This window comes from Haliaeetus albicilla, chromosome 24 (assembly GCF_947461875.1).
Source record: "Haliaeetus albicilla chromosome 24, bHalAlb1.1, whole genome shotgun sequence".
NCBI classification, from domain to species: Eukaryota; Metazoa; Chordata; class Aves; order Accipitriformes; family Accipitridae; genus Haliaeetus; species Haliaeetus albicilla.
In genome coordinates, this window is record NC_091506.1 from 9,035,718 (window position 1) to 9,059,831 (window position 24,114).

At 45.8% G+C, this 24,114-nt stretch overlaps 1 protein-coding gene across 16 annotated transcripts in view; it reads left to right on the forward strand.

The window, feature by feature from the left end:
- Positions 1-24,114, forward strand: part of CADPS (calcium dependent secretion activator) — a 220,976-nt gene that overhangs the window by 102,842 nt on the left and 94,020 nt on the right. For all 16 annotated transcript variants that reach the window (XM_069811989.1, XM_069811976.1, XM_069811977.1 and 13 more), the window contains exons 7-11: positions 2,664-2,775; positions 7,075-7,214; positions 9,269-9,335; positions 17,668-17,776; positions 18,886-19,098. In XM_069811989.1, the coding sequence (XP_069668090.1) occupies positions 2,664-2,775; positions 7,075-7,214; positions 9,269-9,335; positions 17,668-17,776; positions 18,886-19,098 (641 nt within the window). The remainder of the gene's footprint in view (positions 1-2,663; positions 2,776-7,074; positions 7,215-9,268; positions 9,336-17,667; positions 17,777-18,885; positions 19,099-24,114) is intronic.

Below are 24,114 nucleotides of genomic sequence, written 5' to 3' on the forward strand. Positions count from 1 at the left end.
TGGTGACAACACAGTTTTTTTAAGAGAGAAAACATAACCTGTGACCTGAAGCTGCAATTAGAAAATAAGGTTGTTTCTTGGTTCTTATGTTTAAAACATTTACTAGGTAGCTGATGGCTCACACATGAAAAAGATCTGATAGTGAGGATCTGAGAGGACCTGTAATGCTGTAGATAATTTATGCCAAACCTCTGCTCCCTGGCACTGGTGGCAGTTTGATGCATCGACATAAAAGGTGAAACATGTGGAACAGAGACACAGGGAGAGAAAACTTCAGAGCAAAGCTGAAGAAGAACTGAGTTCGTTAATCAGTTCTGCACTGAACACACTCATCTGCTAAGCTCAGTTGGACAAGATTTGCTCAGTGGAGAGCAAAGCGTAAACCCATGCTCCGTGTGCACAGGAAGGAGTAAATTATTTTTCCCAATAACTTTCCAAATGCAAAACCTGCTGTTTGGTATTTATGTTTGAAGAACATCTGGTTGCTGGACCACATGTCATCTGAGCCTTTTCCCAGTCATTTCAAGGTAGCTGCCTTTCTTCATCAGAGGATCTGGTTTCAGGACAATGTAAAATGAGAAAGTGTCATTAATAGAGTAAGGGTGAATAGAAGTGGTTAGTGAGATATGGTATAAGCTCTCATCTGACTTGCAGTATTCTAGGTTGCAGTGTGTGTTCCACCACATCACTTGGAGATGTTGCTCATGGCACACTCTTGGTTTCTTCTAGTTTACAAATAGCACCATGTCTGTGATTCTTCTTCAAGTTTGCTTTATACACTTTGCGTGAGTTTTGAAGTGTGATGAATTTTCAGGGTCTCTGGGAACAACACAGAAATCTAGCTCACAATGAATTATAAAAAAAAGACAAAGAGAACAAAAAAAAGAAAAAAGAACAGGTTTTATCTGCTAGCTTCATGTTGGGCCTCTGCAGGATCGGATGTTCAGGAGCATCCTCCTTGCAGCGCTGCACTCTTCCCCAGTCCTACCTCCGCCCTTCATCTTTGCCTGAGCTCATCTCTGCTAACAAGGGAAAGTGCAGTTTTAGGAGTACTTTGCTTAGCTCTGTCTGGAAGTTTCTGTCTGGCTTTATTTTAAAAAGTTTCTAACTTTCTAAGCTGTAGAAACAAAGCTTGAAACACAGCTGTGAAGTCTCAAACATAAAAGCATCATGACTTTTTACCCCTCAGTGTAGAAGGTATTCTCTGTTACTTTCAAGATTGTTTAAAGCTTACAAATAGGCATTAGTTTAAGTTCCACTTAATTTTTGTTTCATGACCCTCTTCAGTCTGTGCCTGTTTGCCAGAGGGGACCGTTTTCCTGTATCTCAAAAACCTTAGCCCAGGTGAGTAATTGGATGTGTTGGTGTGAGTGGCACCGCTCGTGGAGGCTCTTCATGAGCTTATTTGAAAAGCCGTGGTGTTTCACGGGTTTCTTTTCCCTATGATCTCTCTAAATCAAAGCTGACTGCGGTGTAAGGTCTGGGTATCCTTAAGAGAACCCCACGAGGATGCTCGCCAGCGCAGCTCCAGCTGCAGCACGCTGCTCGCTGGGACGGGAACAGGGCCCAGCAGGAAAGTCCCTGAAACAGAGTGCAGTGAGCTGTGGTCAAACTGGGGCTCTGTGCTCAAAGCTTCCCCAAGTGTCTGTGTCGAGAGAGGAAACCTCTAGCGCAACAGGGTCAAGCCCATCACCGGACCTCCCTCCGGAGGGCTGCGGGGCTGCTGCGGGTCCCACACTCGTGTGGGGAAGGTCACCTGTGGGGTGGGCTCCCCTTGTACGACTTAAACCGGCAAGTTTGGCCATAGGTGTGGCTGGGATCCTGCGCCTGCAGGGTTCCACGTGGAATGAGTTCATGTTCTCTGCACGCTTGGGCAGCTCATGGTTGCAGGAGCTTGGAGATGTCCTCTAGAAAACATGCATATCTAGAGGGGATTTTCACATACTGTGGGTCATTCAGCCTCCGTAGTGCTCCTTTCCAAGCCACAGGACCAGCCAGGGGATGACTCGTGGAGTACAAATAGCAGAAGGTGGTCTCGGTTCATTGCATAGTTGGAGAGGTTGCCACTTCCTCGCCACTGCCGTCCTACCCCCAAGGAGCTGGTGTCCTGCTCTGCAGTCCCAGCACACTAGGATTACTCCAGACGTAATGGCTTGAACTTAAACCTGGGCTGGGCTGGAGGACTGGGCTCGGGCTTGGAAGAGGACCCAGGTTAAACTGGGGTTTCTTCAGAGAAAGCAAACCTCACTGTCAACCTAGAAAGGAGAGGTTAATTAGCCAAGAGAAGAGCAGAGGCATGAGTGATTACAGATGTCCTAGGTGCAGATGTCCTCGATCCTCAACTTCTGTTGTGACTATACAGGCTGTCGCTGCGGGAGACATATTGTTCTTTCTAAATAAAAAAAGTTCTCTTAAATTTGGTTTCATGCTGCTCCCAAATACTCTCTTTTTTTTTTTTTTTCTCCCCAAAGAACCATCGTGGGTTTTCCAAACATCTATCCCACATTTCCCAAAGAAGATAATTAATGCCCTTGTCACTCAGACAGCCCAACCACTTCGGCTTGTGCCAGACAGGACATTTTCAATTAACCATTACACACCTAAGCAATAGTGCTGCTGACCTGCCAGTTGAGCTGAACATCTCTCTCTCTTTATTTTCACAGCTGGGGCACCCAAGGAGACTTCACAACAACACATGCGCTTCCTGCAGTGAAGGTGAAGCTGTTCACAGAGAGCACAGGAGTGCTGGCTCTGGAGGACAAAGAGCTTGGGAGGGTAAGGAGATTTTGAGTTTAATAATGTTTCCTTCTGGCCCTGCTTTTCTAGAGAAATCTCTCCTGTACGGAAATATCTTTGGAGCACAACATGCTCTGCTTTTTTGCCAAGCTTCGGGAGGGGGAAAAAGAAGCAAGCTCTCCACTGCTGGAAAGGAGTGCATCTCGCATGCTGTCTTTGTTGTGAGTTTTTAATGGCAGGATTTCAGCTGGCTGTGCCTGCACTGAGCAAAGGCAGAGGATCTTGTGTGCAATATTGGCAGTCCGGAAAGCCTTAGAAGTTGCTTACGGAAATGGACATTCCTGAGGCAGAAAAGGGGATTATGCTGAAGCAAAAAGAGGGGATTTAAGTTTGGCAAGAGAGTGTTAAGCTGCTCTCATATCTGCTGAGCAGCCGGTGCACGGTTTGAGCATTTGAAAGCACTGACTGCGGTACTCACTGCAAAGGACTCGAAATCCTGGCTGCCCCTGGGGATTGTGGCTGAACTGGTGGCTTCAGTGGGGCTGGACTGGGGAGTGAAACGTGGGGGTTCGTTGCCCCCATCAATGGTGTTAGTAGCAAAGAGCTCAGATTCCCAGGATACTGGCCGCAGAACCGACCTTCCCACCCCATCTCTGCCCCTCACCTGTGGTCTCTAAACCAGCACCCTGGGCCCAGTGGCCCTTCATCGCTGCAGCCCACAGCTCCCGAATATCTGTGGATGGCACTTTTCTGTGGCTTTGGGACACTTCAGTTACTCTCCATGGATTTTTTGCAGCTGTATAATTTGTGTTGGCCCCAGGCATAAGTGGCAGCAAACCCCCTGCCATGCCTTCCTCAGCTCTTCAGGGGTGTGGGATCAGCATGGTGAAGACCCCATGAAAATCACTTCAGGGTGAGAGAGGCTGCGCCTTACACGTGGGCTTGGAACCTCCCGTGTCACGGCTCAGCGTGGCCTGAGCGATCTCCAGGAGCAGCCTGGGCTCTGTCTGCCCAGCTCTGCAGCACACCTTGCTCTCCTCCCTGTCTACATGGCCATGGCCACAAAAGCGATGGGCAAGTAAGCCACTGATCCTGTGGCAAGCCCAAGTACGGTATTCCAATTATGGACTAATCTGTTCGGATGTTTCTTGCTAACTCCCGTGGCTCCTTGTGCCTTGACACAGGAGAGTATGTGTCCATGCAAGAAAGTTCTTCCTAATTCATGTGGTTTTGTGTTCATCCTATTCATACAAGTGCCACACATTCTTTCAGGTCCTACTGAGCTGTGGATTTAATTTATATTTTTATGGTGGAGAGCGCTGCATGTGGTTTTGTCTCATATAATTTATGTTCATGTTAACTATTTGTATTTTCACGTTCATGTAACATTCTTTGTTCTTGCACTTGGGAGAGAGAGAAAAGCAAAGCTACCCCTTCTTTTCTCCTCTCAATCTTCTCTTCAAAGAGAGTCACAGCCTCTTCGGACTTTCCTCATCCACACCTTGATCCTTCCTCTCCCCCGTGCTCCTCCTTTTTTGACAAAGGGGATGACCCCACTAGGCTGCAGTACTCCAGCCAAAGACCTACAGTTGCTTTGGTGCACAGCATCATAATATTTTCAGGATTATTTTCAAAACCTTCTTCTTCAAACAGCCCGGCACTCCTGCCTTTATCCGCTGCAGCATGCTGCGCAGAGCTCTTCACCCAGGCCATGATGCCATTCAGGGCTTTTTCCCCTGAGTTGTTACACTCGGCATAGACCCGCTTGCTTTCTAAGTCTTGTTTCCACTGGCAGCCATAAGCGGTGCTGACTTTGCTGGTCTCGGGAAGCAATTAGCTGTGCGTGTTGTTCTGAGAAAGACGTCAGGCCCCAAAGCAACCCCTCTTGCCCTGGAACGCTGCTGAGCCAGCCCCACCAATGCGCTTTAATTCCCGGTCCAGCGGGAAGCCATCCCTTGGCTCTGAGTTTCTGCGGGCTGAAGGACGCGGGCCAGCGGCGGCGAGCGCGGGGAGCCGGGCGCTGATTTCCCCTGGCCCGTGGCCACCGGCGCTTTCAGTCGGCCGAACTTCAAAGGGATGCTCGGTGTGCCCAGAGTAGCCGAGAGATGACGCGTGTCTGCTCAGGCTGCATTAAAGATTTCTTCTTTAATGAAATAATGAAACCGGGAGCGTGTTAAGCCCCTGGTTTAGCTGTTGGAGTGGGCACGAACCTGTCTGCACGGAGAGAGAAGGGAAGCAGGTTTTATACACAAAAACACCCATGCTCAGCCGTCCTTTGAGAAGCGGCTTTGTGCTCTGCCAGGCATGTACAATGCCCACTTTCTATTGCAAGTGTTAAATTGGCAAGCGGCCGGCACTCCTCATTTCACCGCTTTTATCCACGGGAGAGCTCGAAAATGCTCCCAAGCCCTAAACTGCTGGATGGGCGGCTGAAGGCATGGGAATACATCCTGGCCCTATTGAAGCCGGTGGCAAGGCTCCCATGGATTTCAGCCATGCCAAGACTTCATCTAGAGAGAGCAAGGAGGGGAAGAGCCATGAATTACAACAACACTGGGCAAAGTTTATGCACCTTTTGATGAAAAAGAGTTAGAAATCAGAGTAGAGAGCATCCCAAACACCCTGAGTGGCTGCTGCCTCACTAAGAGATGTGGTTTAGTGCAAGTCTATGTGCTTGCATGACCTGCCTTGCAGTGGGGGTCCTTGGATACTGCTCAGGGTTTGGGTCCATCCGTGTTTCTAACAACACCTAGTGCGGAGGACTCGCTTCTCATCTTCAGGATTTGCTTAAATATGTTTTTTTCCAAGAGTGATGCAGCAGAGACTGGTGTTGCTCAGTTATCTATGTAACTAATAACAGCTTCAGATTCCTGCCAGAGAACGCATTAGTCTAATTCAATAAAAGCAGTGATAAATAATGTTGATGAATAAGGGTGAAGTTGAGAATCTACTGATCTTAACCTCAAGCTTTGGAGGAGGCAATAAAATAATTTTTAAAATCATTCATCAGAGGGTAATAGCATCAAAGATATTTTGGTGGAAAAGAGCCCCTAGGTTGTTGACTCAGCAATAAAGTTGAAGAGCAGAGGAATACAAGATTATAGTCTGGGCTGGAGTTTGGCAGGAGCACAGATTTAAGTGTGAGCAAGGAATGAGTGATGGCAGCACATCAAATAACCAGGGTGAATGCTGCCATTTGTAAAATAATTTGCTTGCGTAAAGGTTAATGGATTTAAAGGAGATTCATCTCACTACGGGACAGTGGAGACTTGAATGAATTTGTGCCAGGCAAAGTCACCTCTGAGAGTGAAAGCATCAGAACAGGAATGGGCGTAGGAGGGAGAGGGTTAAGCCACCTCAAAGGACACATATGGAAACACCAGGAGAAGACGGTGGATGTGGTGTAGTTCTGGGAGAATACTCTGTGGCCCGCTGTCTGAGGGAGCTATTCTGCTTTGTAGGGGTAATGGGTGAGTGGGAAAAGCACAGCTGTGATCAGGAAAGATTACTAGCCTCTTGGAGCCTTTCAGTTTCTTTGATGAGCCAAGCACTTCCATTGGTGTTCATCTGCACAGCTCCACTGCAGTCAGTGGTGTCGCACTGATTTACCCCAGCTGGAGACCATCCCATCGTTCCCTCGCTGCATGAAATGGAAGCAGAGAGTCCTGCAGCCACTGATGGTATGACATGGGATGCATATTTTATCTGCTGTCATAGTGCAGTCAGACACACCAGCCTACCTAAAATGTTGCCTACTGCATCCAGTCTTAACAGTAAGCCAAAAACCAAGCCAGCTTCCCCACAACCTGGTAGTAGCAATCGATGAACCATTTTAGATAGAGCTTTCTGAGCCCTCAAAATAGCACACCTCACATGGGAAATGTCAGGAAGGAAATGTCAGGAAGGCTGGAGGTTGACCAAGTTGTATGAGTCTGAAAGTGGGTGACTGCAGTGGGCAACCTCAGCAAAAAAACTTTTTGCTGGTTTGCTAATCACATTAGTCCACCATCAGTTCTAGACTGGTTTACCTGGACAGTTGCAAGTTCATTTACCATGAGCTTTCCTTAAATGATGGGAACTGATAATGTAGTTCTGTTCTGCACAACCCCATGAACAATGGCATGGTAGATAGAGGAGCCAAAGAATATATGAACTAATCTCAAAATAATAAGCTGTACTTTAGAAAAGCATTAAAAAGCCATCCTCACTGATGTGAATATAAAGTTCCAGACTGACTTTTAGGGCAAAAGTAGCTCATCTGGCGTGCTTTTGTTCCCCATTAAAACCCATTTTGTGAATAATTTTTCCCTTTAACATTGTTGATTTTGACGCTTGCAGGTTGTTCTCCACCCTACTCCCAATAGCCCAAAGCAATCAGAGTGGCACAAAATGACTGTTTCCAAAAACTGCCCGGATCAAGACCTGAAGATCAAGCTTGCCGTGCGAATGGATAAGCCTCAAAACATGAAGCACTCTGGGTAAACGCTTGTCTTGATCTGAACTCAATTTGTTTTGAATGTGCATTAGAAAATTTCTCTTTTTTGAGATTCTGGAAGAGAAACACTTTTTCTCAAGTTCACTGGAGGTCAAATGAAAGATAAATATAAAAATGGCCTTAGTTCAGTCATTTATAATGCACTTTCTATATTCTTAGCATAGTCTGTTAAATGCATATCAGCCAAACAGTATAAATTTTAAACAGTATTCCTCAGGAAATTGCAAGGTTATTTTTTTTCCTGTAAGGAAATAATAGGTGAGCTGCCTGACTCTGTTACTGAGAATGGTATAATTTCCTAAGTTATTCTGTGTTTCCCTGTATTGACTTCTCAGAACCAAAAGCACAGTGCACCTCCCACTTGAGATAAACCCCAGTGTGATCGTCATTATTTATACAGAGATACACAGCACAATTAAATAGCAGTTGCCTGGAGTAGAACTAATGATCTGGAAGGTTAAAAGGGAAACCTCTCCCCTCCAGACGTAAGTGTCAGAGGATCTGGGGCCAGGGGGATCCCTGACCGCCACCCCTGGCTTCCACCTTCGTGCCGTGCAATTACAGATTAGATCATCCTTGGGAAGATCTAGCTAATGCCATTGGCAAGGCTTTCCTCTGTTTGCTCCTCAGAGCTGAGGATGTCATAAAAGATAGAAACTGTCCAGAAAACTGTTCTGATTAACTCTTTCTCCGGTATGTTTTTGGTGCTATAAAAATGACTTTGTTTTTACTTTTATTTTCATAGTGTTTTGTTAGATTCAATCCATTATTAGATGGTTTGGATCACTCATCTTTTTTTAAATTCCATCTCCTCCTCCTCCTGTCTCCTCTGCTAATGAGATCAGAGCCAATAGCCACATGTGGTTTAATTTTTCCACCATGATCACGGACACCAAAAGCAAGAAAGCACAGTTCACCTGTCATATTTACTTCCTTGACTGTAGCTGATAGCAACAGGGCTGAGCAGTCCTGGCTTTTCTCAGGCTTTCTTCAGCTAACATTTGATTTACAAGATGCTGCTTAAAACTATGTGGTTTACAATACCAGCTTGCTATCAGAAGAGAGATTGTCTTCCTGTTGATGTTAGTGGCAATAGCAAAAAGGACAATTATTACCCTGTTCTTGAACCAGACAAGGACTCAGTGCCCACATTAGCATGGCTTGGTGTTTTGTGGCTTAAACGTTCACCAAGAGTATGCTGGATCTCTTCTGGCATAAGGAACCACTAGCATAACGAAAAAGGAATTGTTTTTCTATTTATTGAGCCAGAACTAAAATCATTATAAAGATACATAAAACATATTAATGCTGAATAATGTCCTTGTGTTTATTATTAGTCTGGTGCTGCCACTATTTTTGCCAATCTTTGTATTACAGTGTTACAGTGGCCGCTTCTTCACAGAGATTAAATGCTAATTTTGACATTAATTTTAAAAGTTAATTCCTCCTTTATAGAAAACAGTAAATTCACTCCTTCTCAGAAATTACTCAGTTTGCTTGAATATCTGTAGCCAAGCGATTTCTAGGAATTCATCTTAAGCTGTTCAGCGAAGCGTCCTTGTTTAGTCCCAGTGGATACTGGGATCCTGGGGACTGGTTTTGATGTAGTAAGTGTCCCTCTGTTCAACAGCTCCCCTCAGCCAAATGATTTTATGAAGGCTTAAAGCAACATTTCGGTTTTCTCACCCTTAATTCTTCCATTGCAAATGTATTCTTCACCCATCTGACTGTGTCGTAGCTATTCACTGGCATTGAAGAGCTTCTAAATTCTGAGCAAGTTGTGAAAGACAAGGAGGAGGAGAGAATTAATATTGTGTAACATTAAGACTCTGGGAGCTTTTTGTGTCACTTTCTTTACAGGTTATTTGTTTAGGCTAGAAATAAACATATTCATGAATGCTGCTGAGCTTAAGAGTCTTGTAATTACTTCTGCTTGTGCATTAACTTCAGTTTCCAGGTGTAAAGAAAACATACTGAAAAACAAGAGAACAACATGTAGTCACTTGTGTGCTGAATTCACCTGTTCTTTTCTCCTAGGTATTTATGGGCCATTGGTAAAAATGTTTGGAAGAGATGGAAGAAACGATTCTTTGTCCTGGTCCAGGTAACAGATTTAACTAGAAGTGATCTTAAATCACAACATGAAATATTTAAATCTTTCCTCTGGCCATATTCAGTGCTTTGTAATTGATGCTGAGCTGTGGTTCTGCGTAGGGTGTCTGTTAAGTCATGGATTTTTTTCTAAATGTATGCATCTTCTCAAGGATATACCAGCTGCAGATCTCTGGCCATGAGTTTCCTGATGCACACGAATACTTGGTGAAGTGGAGAACCAATTTTAGTGAGGAATTAATGAAATGAGGAGGAAGCTCAGTCCATCTTGGCTGGAGGTATTTGGGTGCAAATGCTCCCTTTTGAGCCTCCAGGTAAAATTTGGATTCCGTTGAGATCTACAGACGTTTAGTCACTGGCTACATCAGAGTCAGTATATCGTTCTTGACACTTATTTTGCCTTCATGTTCATTACTGCCTCTCATTATCTACAGCTCTCATCGATCATTTTGCGCTGTCTTTCTTCCTTTTCCCCTTTTTTCTTTTTTTCACTTTCTGCCTTCCCAGTTTCAGTAGGCCTGTATATTTGACCGTGGTTAAGAATTTCAAGGAAACAGGCAGAAGATGTCCTCTGTGACCTAAAAGGATCCGGTCAGTACTTGGTGTGTTAGATCTTCCCTTACCTTCCTAAGGACAGCTGAAACCACTGCATTGGCCACAGAAGTGTGGGGTCCCAGTATGAGCAGCTCCATCTTCACACCAGTCTGATAAAGCCACAGAGTCCTCTTGGGTCCATCTTTCTCTCCCTCCCCTCTGGGTTCCCCAGGGTATGTTGTCTCCAAGTATGAGAAATAAAAGCTTTGTGCAGGGTCCTGTGATGAAAGCAACACGGATGCTCTGATGGAATAACACGGGATCCAGCTGAGATCTTGTGCCAGCACAGATCCGAAGCGATCAGGTCAGAGGGTGAAATCCTGCTGCTGCTGAAGCAGACGGCAGGTCTGCTGCAGAGGGGCCAGGATTTCACCCATGTGTAAGAATGGAGAAGGTGTAAACCCAGTGGACCAGGCTCCCCATTTGGGATGGGGCATGCTTGTGTGCTGGCTTTCCTGTGCCGGTAAGAGGAGGAGTCCACACAGTCCATCTTCTACCTTACACAGCTGGCTTCTCTGGTCCTAAGTCACCTGGTGTAAACTGGTTATTACTCTAAGTTCAGCTGTCTCAGTAGGATGCTTAATTGCATTCCCCGTTTCTCCATCGCTGCCGGCCTCCACAGCGCTAAATCATGTGGCAGGTAAGAAAATCCATTCTGGGGAGGTAAAAGGGATTTATGATGTGCGTGACCCATGTAAGTTGGAGCCTATTTGGAGAGTCCAGTTGAGTACCTAATCCAATAACCAACTGTGATCAGCAGCGACAGTTTAAGTGCTCATTTTGTACTCCAAACGGGGTCAAAATGGCCACAGAAGTGGGGGATTTAGTGTAGAGCAGTCACAGGAGGTGCCTCTATCTGCCCAAGCAGTACATTTAGATTTAGGTAAAAGTGATGTGTTTAGGAGCTGCGTAATCCATTCCTAGAGGCATCTGGTTTGCGATGCACCCTCCATGCAGGGACTGCCAGGTCCCTAGTGGGGTAGGGTGCTTGGCACCTCGCGGGGGAGCCCAGCATCTTGCAGAGCTAGATCGCTGGAGGTAAATCCCAAACTGTCTCCTGGGTAAGAAGTAGCAGAGGCCATAATGAAGGACAGGCCTTCTGGGAACATTATGCAGTGACCCTGTTCTTGGGCAGGGATTGAGGGATTGCTTTTCTCTGTATGTTTCCTTTATTATGTTCTGAAATGAAGTTAAAAGTGCTGTGGCAGTCTGTGATCACCTGTAGAGCAACTAGTATTGCTTTTCCTTGAGAGATGATGCATTCCTATGACACCAAGTTCTCAGTCCCTTTTTCCTTGTGAACAGAGATTCTCCAAAGCAGAGAATCCTCCTTCCTAACATAGCTTCTCCCATAAATAAATCTATTGATACTCTTCTGTGCAAGGGTTTGCAGGTTTGGGCATGGATTCACATGTCTCTCTCAAGGAGCTTTTCTTCTGGCCATTCTCTGTGGTTGCAGTTACTTCTCTAGTTTTCAGTTGCTATATATTCTTCAGCTTGCTGTAGAATTGAAGCTCTCAGAGTTATTCCATGTTTTCTCATGTTACTAGGTCTGTATTCGTCAGTTGGCATATAAGAGCAGAATTTGGCCAGAAAAGCAATTCATTTGAATAAGATGAGCAGACTTTTGCCCCCAGAGAGTCTCTGTAGCCCACCTCAGAAATTCCAGCTGCCACTGCAGCTTCTCTGTTATGTTACCGTTTGCTCAACATTTGGTGCAATGTAAAGTGTTCTGCCGTACATCAAATATAAACAAGAAACACTCTCTATGCAGTCCCTCAGATGTAGTTTGAGCATATTGAACATGTCAGCAGGCAATAAAGATGGAATAAAAATACTTTGCTGTCCGTATGTTTGTCATTTGCTTTTCATGCAATGCAAAGGATGGGTGCTGATATGAACAGGGATTGGCAGCAAAGGTGTTGATGTCCAAGGATGCTCTGAACTCTGCTAAACCACAGACAGAAAATAACCCCCACAGGAAGGTGAGCTGGCTCTGTTCCGTAAAGAACGGACAAGGAGCAGCCGCTGTTTCAGGAGCTCACTCATCTGCACCAGGCTCCTGCTTGCACCAGAACAAGAGATGGAGTCCAAAGCATATAGTCCGTTTGGGATATAGTGGTCTGGTCAGTCCGTGACACTGCCAGGAGGGCAAGGCTCTATGTTCGGATGATAACTAAATGTTTCCTTTCTGATCCCTTGGCTGTGTCCCTTACCTGTAGCATCTTCTGTTGCAGCTCTGTCTCCTCTCCCGTCCCTTGCAGAGTAACCTCCTCCTCCTGGTCCTCTGCCCTCTCCTGCCCCTCTTGCCTCATTTCAGATGGACGCAGCCTCGGTTCCTTCAGTGCTGTTGGGTGGTACCGCTCTGCCTTCCCGTACCAGCGGTTAAGAAATTCATGGTGATAAATGCTCAAACTCTTCATAGCCACCTAAACAAGGCACAAAGGTGCCAAACTGCATGGGCGGCACCAAGGAGGAAGGTGTTGATGGCAGTTTGTCTCTTTTGTGTCAGCGATGCCTCGCCGGTATGAACGGAGGCTTTGCACACGTACGTAGAAAAAGGAGCCGTGCAGGGAGCATTTCCAGTGCTCCTTGGCTTGTGTGAGCCCCGGAGAGAAGGGGAAAGGAGCAATAACTGCCTTGTAATTTGGGTGGAATAATCCCTCACACCTTCTGTGTCTGTGTAGCTGCGAGGGTTGTACAGGAGCGGAGATGATTTGTTTGGGTGTAGTGGGTGAGAGCGGTTCCTTTGTGCCGTTGCTAGAACCGGGTCTCGCCTCTCCAGCACACGCATGGCTGGGTGGACTTGGTTCAACCCCGCGGGGACGGTTTACGGCATGGCGCAGCCGGCGGAGCCGGTGCGTGTGCTCCTCCAGCATGCACCCGTGCGTTAAGAGGGGATAGTTTTCTCTTCCGAATGAATCGCAGTCCTCTCTGCGCGCTGCCCACCCTTCTCGTAGACACCCTTTGAGATGAGCAGCAGAAGAGCAGAATACTGATTAGATGTAAATTACATGGCAGAGACTCGTTACTTGCCTAATTTTAAATCCTGAGATATGCAGCGTGAAAGTGATGGCAGAATATGGCCCTGAGCTTGGATGGAAATGGTCCGCAGCATCACAAGTGAGGAAAATGCTTCGTAAAGGCAACAGTAACGCCAGTGGCAGTGGTAAGCGAAAGCGGTGGAGCAATTTAGGGCAAAGTTCTCCGTGACTGGTCAGGAAAGAAAATGTACATCCATCACAGATGTTATAAGTGTTTCCTAAGTTGCTCTATCAGCTGCCTGAGCACAGCTTACAAATTTCAGCCAGTTTGCCAATTAGACCCTTGATGGTGCAAAAGCTGGTATTTTTGATAGCTGACAGAGCTTGTATTAATTCTTTGCAAGGTCTAATGTGCTGTACTGGTAACAACACTATTGTTGGTTCTGGTGGGTTTGCTGGCTTTGCGATAAGAATTTTCTTATAATGATTCTTAAGGGCAAGTGAATTAATTACATTGAGATTTCAGACTGAATCTGCTCTTCTCTTGTCATAACCCCATTTCTGTGCTCTGGCAGCATATGGGAAGTAACACTCCATGGTACCTGGATGACATGTCTGCTGAGTAGCTTGAAGCAGTTTTTGGCTGATTGTGTCTGATGGTGTTTGCAGAATGTTGTTGGAACCAGATCAACTCTCTGCAGATTAAAACCAGTTGCAATGTCTATGCCTGGATCTATTGTTCTAGTGACAGACTCCCTGAACTCATTATAATTTAGACTAACAGTGACAGTTCCTGCTTGTAGCAAAACTCAGCTGACTCGGGATAAAATGAAATGAAGTAAGTGTTCAGTAACTCCGAATAACCAGCAGAATTTGAAAGTAATTCAGCAAAATTGCAGTGTACTACACCAGCAGTCCTAGACTGTGGGTCCTCAAGTCAAGGTAAATGACCCGTAGCTGGTCCCCATAATCATATTAAATCATGTTTTCAGTTAGACCCTCGCTGAGTACTGGGCATATGTGGTGATTCTTGAGAAACCTCGAGTGTTGATGATAAATACAAAACGTTTGGAAACTGCTGGTTAAACAGATGCCACAGCTCGTTACACCTGACCGGTAGGTCCTGCCCGTCCCGTCTGTACTCACACGGGATGGCTTCCCATCGCTGCCCGAGGAGAACATACGCACACCTCCTGCTTGAAGGAGGAAGTTAGGACAACTGCTATGTGCAGTTGTTTAGGGCTGAGTGGATGTGCTGAGATGTGAAAACTGTTGTTTTCACATTTTTTTCTTTAAGCTAGATCATTTCCTCTGCTCATTTGTGTCAGGAAAGGCTCGGGAGGCAACATACAGCTGCAACCAGAGGACAAGAGTCTCCCATCAAAGTGGAAAGCTGTATTACAGCTGGCAGTATCTTAGCACAGTTTCTCTCCCTTGGGACAAAATGCATGCTGTTAATCTAGGAAAGGTCCATTTAAGATTTTAACCCAAGTGGGGCGGTGTTATGTCAACAGTGAGAAAGGGGGAGGCGAATGACTGAGCTCGGAGTGTGAGGCATGACAATTAACAGGTTTGAGCAGGATCCTGGGGAAAGCGGTACTTGCTAGAGCAGGAGACTCTGGTGGAAAAACAAGGACGAAGTCAGGACTGGTTAATACATAGCTACTGTATTTATTAATCAGTCGGATTATATAGCTGGTGACAGAATATGGTCGAGTGCCAAGAAAGTCAGATCTAATTTAGCAGGCTGGGAATAGTGAACTTTGGCATTTGTCTCCCGCTGTCTGCTTCCCCTTTCCTGAATTTCTTTGTCTTTTTCTCTTACCCCCGCTTTCTTTTCCTTCTGTTCTTTTGTCTCAAATTATTTCTCAAAGCATTCTCCTTTTTTTTTTTTTTGTAATGAACTAGCCAGGGCAGCCTTGGATTATTTCCCTTCTTTTAGTTTTGCTCAGTTCAGCTCCCTTGGATGCTCCTTTTCTGGCCCTCATCGAGTCCCTGGATGAAATCCCAGCTGCTTTGAGAGTTTGTCCCTCACTGGGCAGAGATTTCTCCTCTGTCTTCCTTCAGTTTCCTCTCTGTATCTGTGTTTTTTCCAATTACTCAAACCATTCATCTTGCCCATCCCATCTGCTCGCTCGCTCTCATACTCAGCTATGGTTCGGTGTGAACTCAGCAGGCTGTAGGATTAATTTCTGCTATTAACTGTTTCACTTGTCTGGCCACTTCTAAGCTTCTACAGAAAGCAGGCTCTCTAAAGCACAATATTTTAGAGGACTGATGAAAGGCAAGCTGCAATCTCCACTTGACCCTACACTGCTGTTCAGCAGCAAAGCACGATCGTGACACACCGAGCTTTCCAGAATCTCGTTTTGTCGGGTTTTGCTTTACCACCGCTTGTAAATGGAAGGAGCCACATTGCGCTGGCAGCCAGGGCATCAGGTTCTCTCTGACCCCTAGCAATAAATGCTTGGGGCAGCAGGATAGGACAGACAGGCTGGTATGCCAGTCCTTGAAGTCAGTAGCTCGAGTTGTTTCGGTGCAGGCAACTCTGCGTGACACAGTTGGCACCTTTTCCAGAGGCCATCGATAGCTGTCTCCTCCCTCCAGCCTGATCCTAGCCTGCCTCCTGCCAGCAGGCTCTTGGGCGATCCTGAGCTGGGGCTTCGCGCTTGAGCTGCGCAAGTAGAGAGGTAGGACATGAACCCAGATGAGCCCTGGCTCATCGCACGTTGTGGACCCAACTGTAGGTTTGTTTCTCTTAGAGGTCTCTTCTAATAACGGCGTAGAGCAGCTTCTTCCAAGGAAATAATGTGAATGCTAACAGGAGGGACCAATTTGCTTTGCCTCTGTCCCAGGATGGCTCCACCAGAGCCTACTGTCTACATCTGTCTTTTATAACTTTCAACATGAGAAGTACAAGCTCTGAAATGCCTGCGTGTGTTTCCATACGTTAATGTTGTGCTGGTATGGTTAGCTTACTGATAGGGATGAAGAACATTTTCTGGGTCCAAAGACAAGAGGAATTATTTGTACATAAAGAAGAGCCTGAAATTCAGACCTTATGTTCAGGGTCAGAAAAGAAGCTGAACTACTGAATGAATTTTACCTGTTGCTATAAAGCATACAGGGGAAGAAAAAAACATTAGTTGTATTAATGTTTTCAATCGATGTCAGCATAGGTTAGCACTGACTCATTTCAGGAATTAAATTTATCATGCAGTCCCTGAAGTTCAGGCTGTCTAACACAGAGAAGTCAAATCGTCACCGCTTAGATGAAATCTCCAGGATCTTACCATAAATAAAGCACATTCAAGAGTTTCTCCAGGAGATGGCAGCAATATACTGCAAGTATGACTGAATGAACGCTGCAGGAGTCGTCTGAATGTTGTGCTGTGGGGCACTAGGTTATTTTTAGATTTCTTCGTGTTAATCTTTTTAATTTTTGTGTTGCCGGTACGATGGTATGCATTCAAAGTTCATAGCATAGAATATGCACTGGTGTGCTCCTGCTATTGGTCTGTTACTTGTCAATCTTTCGTCAGCGCTGGTAGTTTTAAGGAGGATGCAAGATGCTTAAAGCATCACTTTTAGTCTTACTCCCACAAATGTGTTAATGATAGGGTTTATTCTTAGGTGGCTTTTGGAGCTGTTCCTGGAGGAAGGCACGGTGCAGGCAGGGCTGCTGAGAGCAGGCTGGCAGCTAGCAGAAGCCCGCAGAGGGCAGCAATAAACCGAGCGCCGGCTGGGAGACGCTATGCCAATAGACGGCTTCCCTGACTTCAGTAAATGACATTTTATTAGCGATAGATGCCACCAAAATAGGTGCTGCGTGTGTATTTGTAGCCAAGCGATTTGTCTGGAGTTTGGAGGCAAAATCCCCCAGCCCAGCCGCTCGTCCGTCTTTCAGGATGTCTCCTGACTTCCAAAAAACGACGAGCACGATCCGTTGCCACCCACCGGAGTTTTAAAGTTTCCTCCAGAGGTCAAGAAAACGTCCAGACGAATAAAATTACGTCAGGCGTCCAGGATGTGACATAACCTTAACAAAGTCATTTGAAATCATTTGACAGTAAATTTCCCTGTGAGTTCCTAGCCTGGGGCACGGAGAATCCTCTCCTCTCCTCTCCTCTCCTCGCTGGACGAGCTTCTCGCCGACCATCCAGATTGCAGCACGCCGAGTACGCGCGGGGTCTTGATGCGGCCTGATGGCCTCCTAAAGGCGATTCGGGAGCCTGGCAGAGCCCCCGCAGCTGAGTCGGCTTCCGTCAAGAGCTTGACATTGAATGTATCGTGTCATGCAGATGGTACCTCAGAGGAGTGAGAGCTGCCATTTACAGCACTGATGACAACAACTGCCGAGATCAGTGGGATCTTAAGATTGCTTTAATATGACTGGCACCTAGCAATTTAGCTCACATTGTTTGTGACAGGGTGTCACTCTTGCACTTGTCTGGGGATGAATGATAGAGGGGTTTAAAGCACGGAGCTTCCTCTTCTGGAGGAGATTAAACCACTGTATGTACTGCTGCGGAGAATTAGGTGCCTGCCACAGCAGGGTGTGTTAGGAGCGAGCTTTGCAAAAGCCTGGTTAAAAGTTTAGTCTGTCTCGTATGGGCAATGACCACCAAAATTACCCCACCACCCCCGGTCCCTGTAAACACGCCGTCAGCACGCGGCATTTGTAAGCGCTTTGGATTGCCTTGTCGTGATCACCCGGTGCCATCTTAGCTTTGTGGTTTTCTTCAGGTTAGTCAATATACATTTGCTATGTGCAGCTACCGGGAGAAAAAAGCGGAACCTCAAGAGCTGCTGCAGCTCGACGGATACACTGTGGACTACACCGACCCGCAGCCAGGTACGGGGCCGACAGCTCGCTGCTGCGCCCGCGGGCGCTCGCGCTCGCCACGCTGCGTACGGCTCCCGAACGGGAGCCCTCTCTCAATCTCCCCGCTGGCAGCTGAACTGTGATCAGCGTTATTATAAATATGTTTGTGTTTATACTGATCATTAGCTATGCATGACTTTACTATAAATAGGTCTAAGAAATTGAGGTAGGAGTTGCACCAGAGGAGGGAAAGACTCGTCTTCTCTGGGGAGCCTAAGTGAATGAGATGCTGAAATCCCAATGAAATTTGACTGTGAACTGAATGCTCAAATCGAGTGATGATCCTAGCCTCTGCCTTCGGATTATATTCCCTAAATAAAAGGTTAGCAGCTATGCCTGTCTTCATTGTAGAAAACATTGATGGGACCAACCCAGCACTTTTGCCTGTCCCATTTTCTTTCTCATAGATATAAGTGAGTGGAAGGGGCAGGATTAGAAACTCCCTGGTGCCTGGCGGTACCTGTCATGTGGTGAGAGCCTTCTTCAAGTGGAGGAGCATCACATTTCTTTTATTTCAGTGGGGCAATACGTTGACCGTGGTGATCCTCACCATGCCCTGGGTAATGGTGTCCCCAGAGGAGATGAAGAAAGACACAGTAGGTTGGTTGTCAAGACCTTGATTCCAGGTTAATTCCAGTGTTAGGGAGATGGGAAGATGGATGCCGAATCAGGGCAAAGACAGAAATAAGCACATCACCCAAGCACCTTTAGTGCAGTGCGAGCACTGGTGCGCTCACTCTAATGGGAAACCTCCCCCCACCTCCCCTCAAAACCCATTTTTAATGCAATGCAACCTGCACGGGACCTGCACAGACGGGGCTGTAGGTGAGAGAAGCAATTAATCCGAGTGTGTTGGGGCGTGTTTCAGTAATTGCGGTGCAGGGTGCTACCTGGGGACCTGGCGGGCTCTCTCGCAGGTGCGTTTGGTGCAGGCGAGGGGACTGAGCTCAGCCAGGAGCCAGGGGCAGCGCTGGGCTGGCTGGGGACACCCGGGGCGGTGGTGGGGTGGGAATCTGGGGGAGATCCCCTGGCTGGCCTCAAAGTCTGCGAAACTCCATTGTTGCTTCCTCTCCTGCCAGGTTTGGAGGGCGGCAGAGCATTCTTCAACGCTGTGAAGGAAGGAGACACGGTGATTTTTGCAAGTGACGATGAGCAGGACCGTATCCTGTGGGTCCAGGCCATGTACCGAGCCACCGGCCAGTCTCACAAACCTGTGCCGCCTACCCAAGTGCAAAAGCTAAATGCTAAAGGAGGAAATGTACCCCAGCTAGACGCCCCAATCTCTCAATTTTGTAAGTAAATAAATTCTCCTAGAGAGCAGAAGTCTTTGATGGAAAGATTTTCTGCGCTGATGTAAATCAATATTCGCACACATGTTTCTGACTCCAAAATGAAATTTTTTTCATTATCATTAAGGTGCTTTTTACATCAGTGGATCCAGAAGCAGTTAACCTGTGTGTTTAGCACAACCAAACCCAAGAAACAAAATTCTTTAAGGAACTTGTCAATGAGTATTTTAAAGTGCAATACTTGATGGAGGAGAGACTGGGATCTGAGAGCCTGAGACCCAGCTTGCTTTCTGCAGACACGCGTTTTACCCCCACACAATAAACTGCACACCCAGATCAGAGCGATTCATTAGCGCCATTAGCTGTCTATCAAATGCATCACGTGCTCAGAACTACAGGTGCAAATCTTGCAAGTATGAAATGCACACACAAAAAGAGGTCTCCTGTTGAATATTCAACTGTAGGAAAACATATGGTATTTTTAACAGGTTGCTTTGCAGGCCAGTTAGATGTGAATTTAAAGCAATCATCTTTTAAGTCGTAGCTATGCTGCATGTCCTGTGCAGTTATACCCAGTTTGCTTAATTTGAAATTTAGAGCAATTTCTTTTGTCTTGCAAATGCAATGTGATTATAAACCAGATGAATGCCTCCTCGCTCATTTTTCTTGAAGGTCTTGATCACACGTCTGGAGCCCCTTTGTTATGTAACATACAGTAGTTCTTGCTGATTTCAGCAAAATTTAAAAATTAGTATCATTAAATATAAGACAAATAAGAAAAAGTGGTAAATAGTAGCAAATTCTTCTAATTAAATCAGATTTTAACATTTAAAATAGTCTCTGTAAAGCTGTTATGGAGCATTTTGTTGTAAGGGACTCCAAAAATCTGCCCCTTGCTTATCAATGTCATTTGACCATCTTTTATGTTGGTTTAACTTCTTCATGTCAGTATTTATAGAAAATAACAATGCAAGACATACAGCTGTACGATCAACGTTACAGCAGAAAACCTCTGCTTGCTGCTTTTTTTTTCGTATCTTCCACATGCCTGTATATTTTGGACTCCCTTCTCCCTGTCATTACTGCTCCTGTCAGTGAGGACGTAGCATGATGCAGCATGGTAAACCCATAGTCAGTATTTTCATTTCAGTGACGCTCATCCTCTTCATCCCAGTCAAGTCTCTGACTTTGGGGGTGCAAGGTGTAAAGTGTTGGAGTTGGGAAGGAAGGATGCCTCTCAGAAAGCCAAAATGGGACGTAGGAATTGGGGTCTTGCAAGTGGGAAGTTTATTGGCTGTGATTAGCCTGTAGACCTGGCTGAGTCGTGCTGACCCGAGAGCACTCCCAGGGGTTGTGTGTCCCTCTGCCTGGGATCTTGGATGTAGCAAGCACAGGTCCTTCTACGGCTGCTTTTTTACATGCTAAAAGTCTTCAAAGTGTAGCAAAGGAGAGTGGCAGAGGGATGCTGCTTGTGGCTCCCTCTCCTAATAAGCAATGCTGAGGGATGCTCTTAGCTGTGTGGTTGGTGCGAAGAGGATGCGCTCCTGCTCGTCCCAGCATGATCTCTGTGGATTAGGATAAGGGCAGTGAGAGAACATCAAACTGGGGAAGCACCTTTCCCTCCAGTCTTCTCCCATCCCTGCAGACATCAGGCCTGGAGAACTTTTCTGCTGGGTAAATTCCTAATGTTTACGGAGTTTTCACTTTGCCAGACCAATATGTGGGGTCAGGTGAAGGGTCCCTTTCCCAAACACGTGGTAATTGCCTGGCAGCAGCTGTAGCAAAGTTTGCCAGGAGTTTGGGGAGGGAAGGGGGATGCCCGGGGCCATGGACCCTTGGATGTGCTGTCCCCACACACAGCCAAGCGCTGTGTGCGTGGGGAGAGCTGAACCCCCCCTGCTGAGGTTACCTGGGATGGAGAAGAGGCAGCTGAATTGTCCTAGTCCTTGCCAGGGAGCAGTGAAGTCGGTGACTGAGCCCAGGAGTCCTCTCTGCATCTAACCACAGCCCAGCACGTCCACCGGAGACTTGTGCTGCTCGTGGTCCTGCAGGCTGTATCAGCCTGACTGTGCTCGGAGCTAGAGAAATGCCACAGGTGTGACCTTGGTTTTTCCATCTCACTCACCTGCCAGGAGGCAGGGATCCCTCATAAAACAGCCGAGATTTCACCCCGTGGTCCCTCCACGGCATCTGACGGGGTCAGGATCTGACCTCAGTTTCTCTTGCTTGTTCTCATGCCAATACCAGCTCCAAATCTGGATCATTCAGCTTTTTTTTATGCTACCACCCTCTTTCCATCCACAGTATGTTTTCCCCGTAAGCTGGGCAGCTTCAGGCTCCCCTTTTTGCTGTAAGCACTGGGAAACCCTCTTGGTTGTGTTGTGCCAAAGCCTGGCAAGGGGAAACCAGTCAGCTCATCAGTCTGATGATGACTTGCTACTTCAGCACCCTCTGGGCTAGTGTGTTTTGTCCTCAGTTCTCCTTCCTCCTCCTCCCTTGGATTTAGATCCCTCTGACAGCTCTTTGTGCACAGGACCTTCATCCTACAAGAGGAGGAGGGCAGCATGCTATGGTAGACCTTCATCTCAACAGCAAGGGCGACCCTTTTTTCATATTTCAACATTCGTACGTGGCAATGCTCCTTGCAAAAGTCATTGGGCACAGCAGTTAAATAATCAGAAGCAGAAGTGAGTCATTCATGCCACACATGATGGCTTGTCGGGAGTCTTAAATACACAAATACATATCTCAGCTTCTTCAGTCTTGAAATTCAAACATATCAAGTATTGCATTTTTAAAAGGGTCTTGGTTTGTTACTGGGGGTTTTTTTGGCTTGGGTTTTTGGGGGGGGGGGTGGGAGGGGGAGTTGCCTGCAGAAAGGTAAGGACTTTCATGAGACATTTTATTCTTGTACATTTATCTTTATACCTGTCATATTTTTTGTGCTTATTAGAGGTTATGGTGAATGAGGATGTGCAAAGAAGTAAATGTTAAGCCATTTGATGAGTAACTGTTGTTACAGCTTTCATGTTGTAGCAGTCTGAGATGGCACATGCGCATGCATGCACATGCAGAGAAAATCCAGCCCTCCGCTCCTGTGATGGAGCTGTCTGTTAGAAACTTGAGAAGAACAGATTTTACTTTGGGGGAAACTTGGGAGAAATAGTGAATTCATTTGGTTCTCACCTCTTTTAACTTAGTAAATACAAACTTTGAGTAGCACTCAAATTCTTACCCACAGTTCGATAGCAGCGCTTGACTTGGAAGTAAACAGACAGCTCCGAACCAGGGTGGAGTTTATTTTATTTGCAATTTAAGTACCGAAAAAAATAGATCCTGCTATTCATTAATTTTTGTATGACTCTACAGTTCCTTTTATGTGGGTGAACAATACCTGTTAGAGTGAAAAGTTTTGCTTTTTTTGTTTTGCTACAATTTAAAAGAAAAACTCCATTCACGCAAAGCTGTGCTTTTCTCCAATGTTCGCATTATAAAAGAAAAACCCAATCCTGTTCTTGTTTACTGTTGAAATCATGCACAATATTATAGTCAATAATGCTGCCAATACATATTACACCTTTTGGCAATATTTAAGCTTCATAAAAGTGGTCACTTGTCTGAAAGCACCAATCTTTGTTCGTTCTGTGTTAGTGATGCATCAAACAAAATTCCCAAACATGCTCAACGTTCTTTTTTTTTTTAAACCCTTTTCTTTTTAACATGAAAGATTGGTCTGTACTTGTTTTACGTATCACTTGTGGTTATATTTCATTTTTTAATGTCTGTTTCTATATATATGACTGTTAATCACACCATATACAAAGAGTTGGTTGTTTTGAGAATTTGTGATGATTTGTTCCCCCATAATAAGTAGCGAGGTTTATTGAGCTGCTTAAGAAATTTTCAGCTGTAAGTGGTTTTTTTTTTTGGTTGGTTTGATTTTTCTTTAAGTTTCTTTTTCATTCTTTGCTTGAACCCAAATATTTAGCTGCTAGGTTAGGGCTCCTGTCTGCTTTCCTGAGCCTTGTTGCTAGTCTTTATGTTATTCTGGTTTGTTCCTTCTTACCCTGCTAACTTCTAGCTGGACTCAAGGGTAAGTGCTTCCCTGTAGCTAGCACAGCTCAGATAATCAGACTAGATTATCTGACATATGCAATGTGCTTTTTTTTCTCTTAAATCTTTCTCATGTTTAGATTTTGTAGTACAAACTTTCCATGTTATTTTCCTGAATTGAGGTTTGAAATGTAAGTTTCCATACTGAAATTAGGATGCATGTGATGTTTGCATAATTGCCTTCTCTCCCTGGCTTTCACATTGGCATCAAGTGATCCTCTTAGTAAAGCCAATCATTAACATTTCTATTTTTCATTCCAAGATGTAAATATTAATTAACATCACAATAAAACTGTAAATAATACCTTCTTTTGTTTCATGGAATTTACATCTAGTTGACTGCTTCCTGCCTGAAAACAGATCATTTTGCACTCTGACAATATCCTTTCTCTCCGTGCCGATGATTAGCTGGGTGCAGCGCACCAGCGTGCGGGGCTAACTGTGGACACCTCGAAGGGCAGAAGGACAGGGCAGGAGACCCCAAGAGATCTAGACGAGGTGCAGGACTCCACAGGAGCCCCCCAAAAAACCCCTCCGCACATGCCTTGTGAAAACAAGCCCGAGTCATCGAGGTTTGGTAGTTCCCCCTCCCGTAAACTCGGTAGGGGATGATTTTGGCAGCAAGCGGCAGCTCTCTGGGTCACCCCGGGTTTGGGGATGCTGACCCGCTCTGACTTAAATACATTAGTCACGGAGGGGTGCTGCTGTTCCCCCAAATTATGATGAATTAAAGTTTAGCGTGGGTCTCAATCACCAATCAAAGCAATGCTTGCCAAAGAATAAACCAGGGGAATTATTATTTTGCCTTTTCCCACTGGAATACCTACTTTGAAAAAGATAAAAGCCCAAACTTGTGCTGTAAAAGAGCTTCTCCTTAGTCTTTGTTCAGTCCTAAATACACCCGGT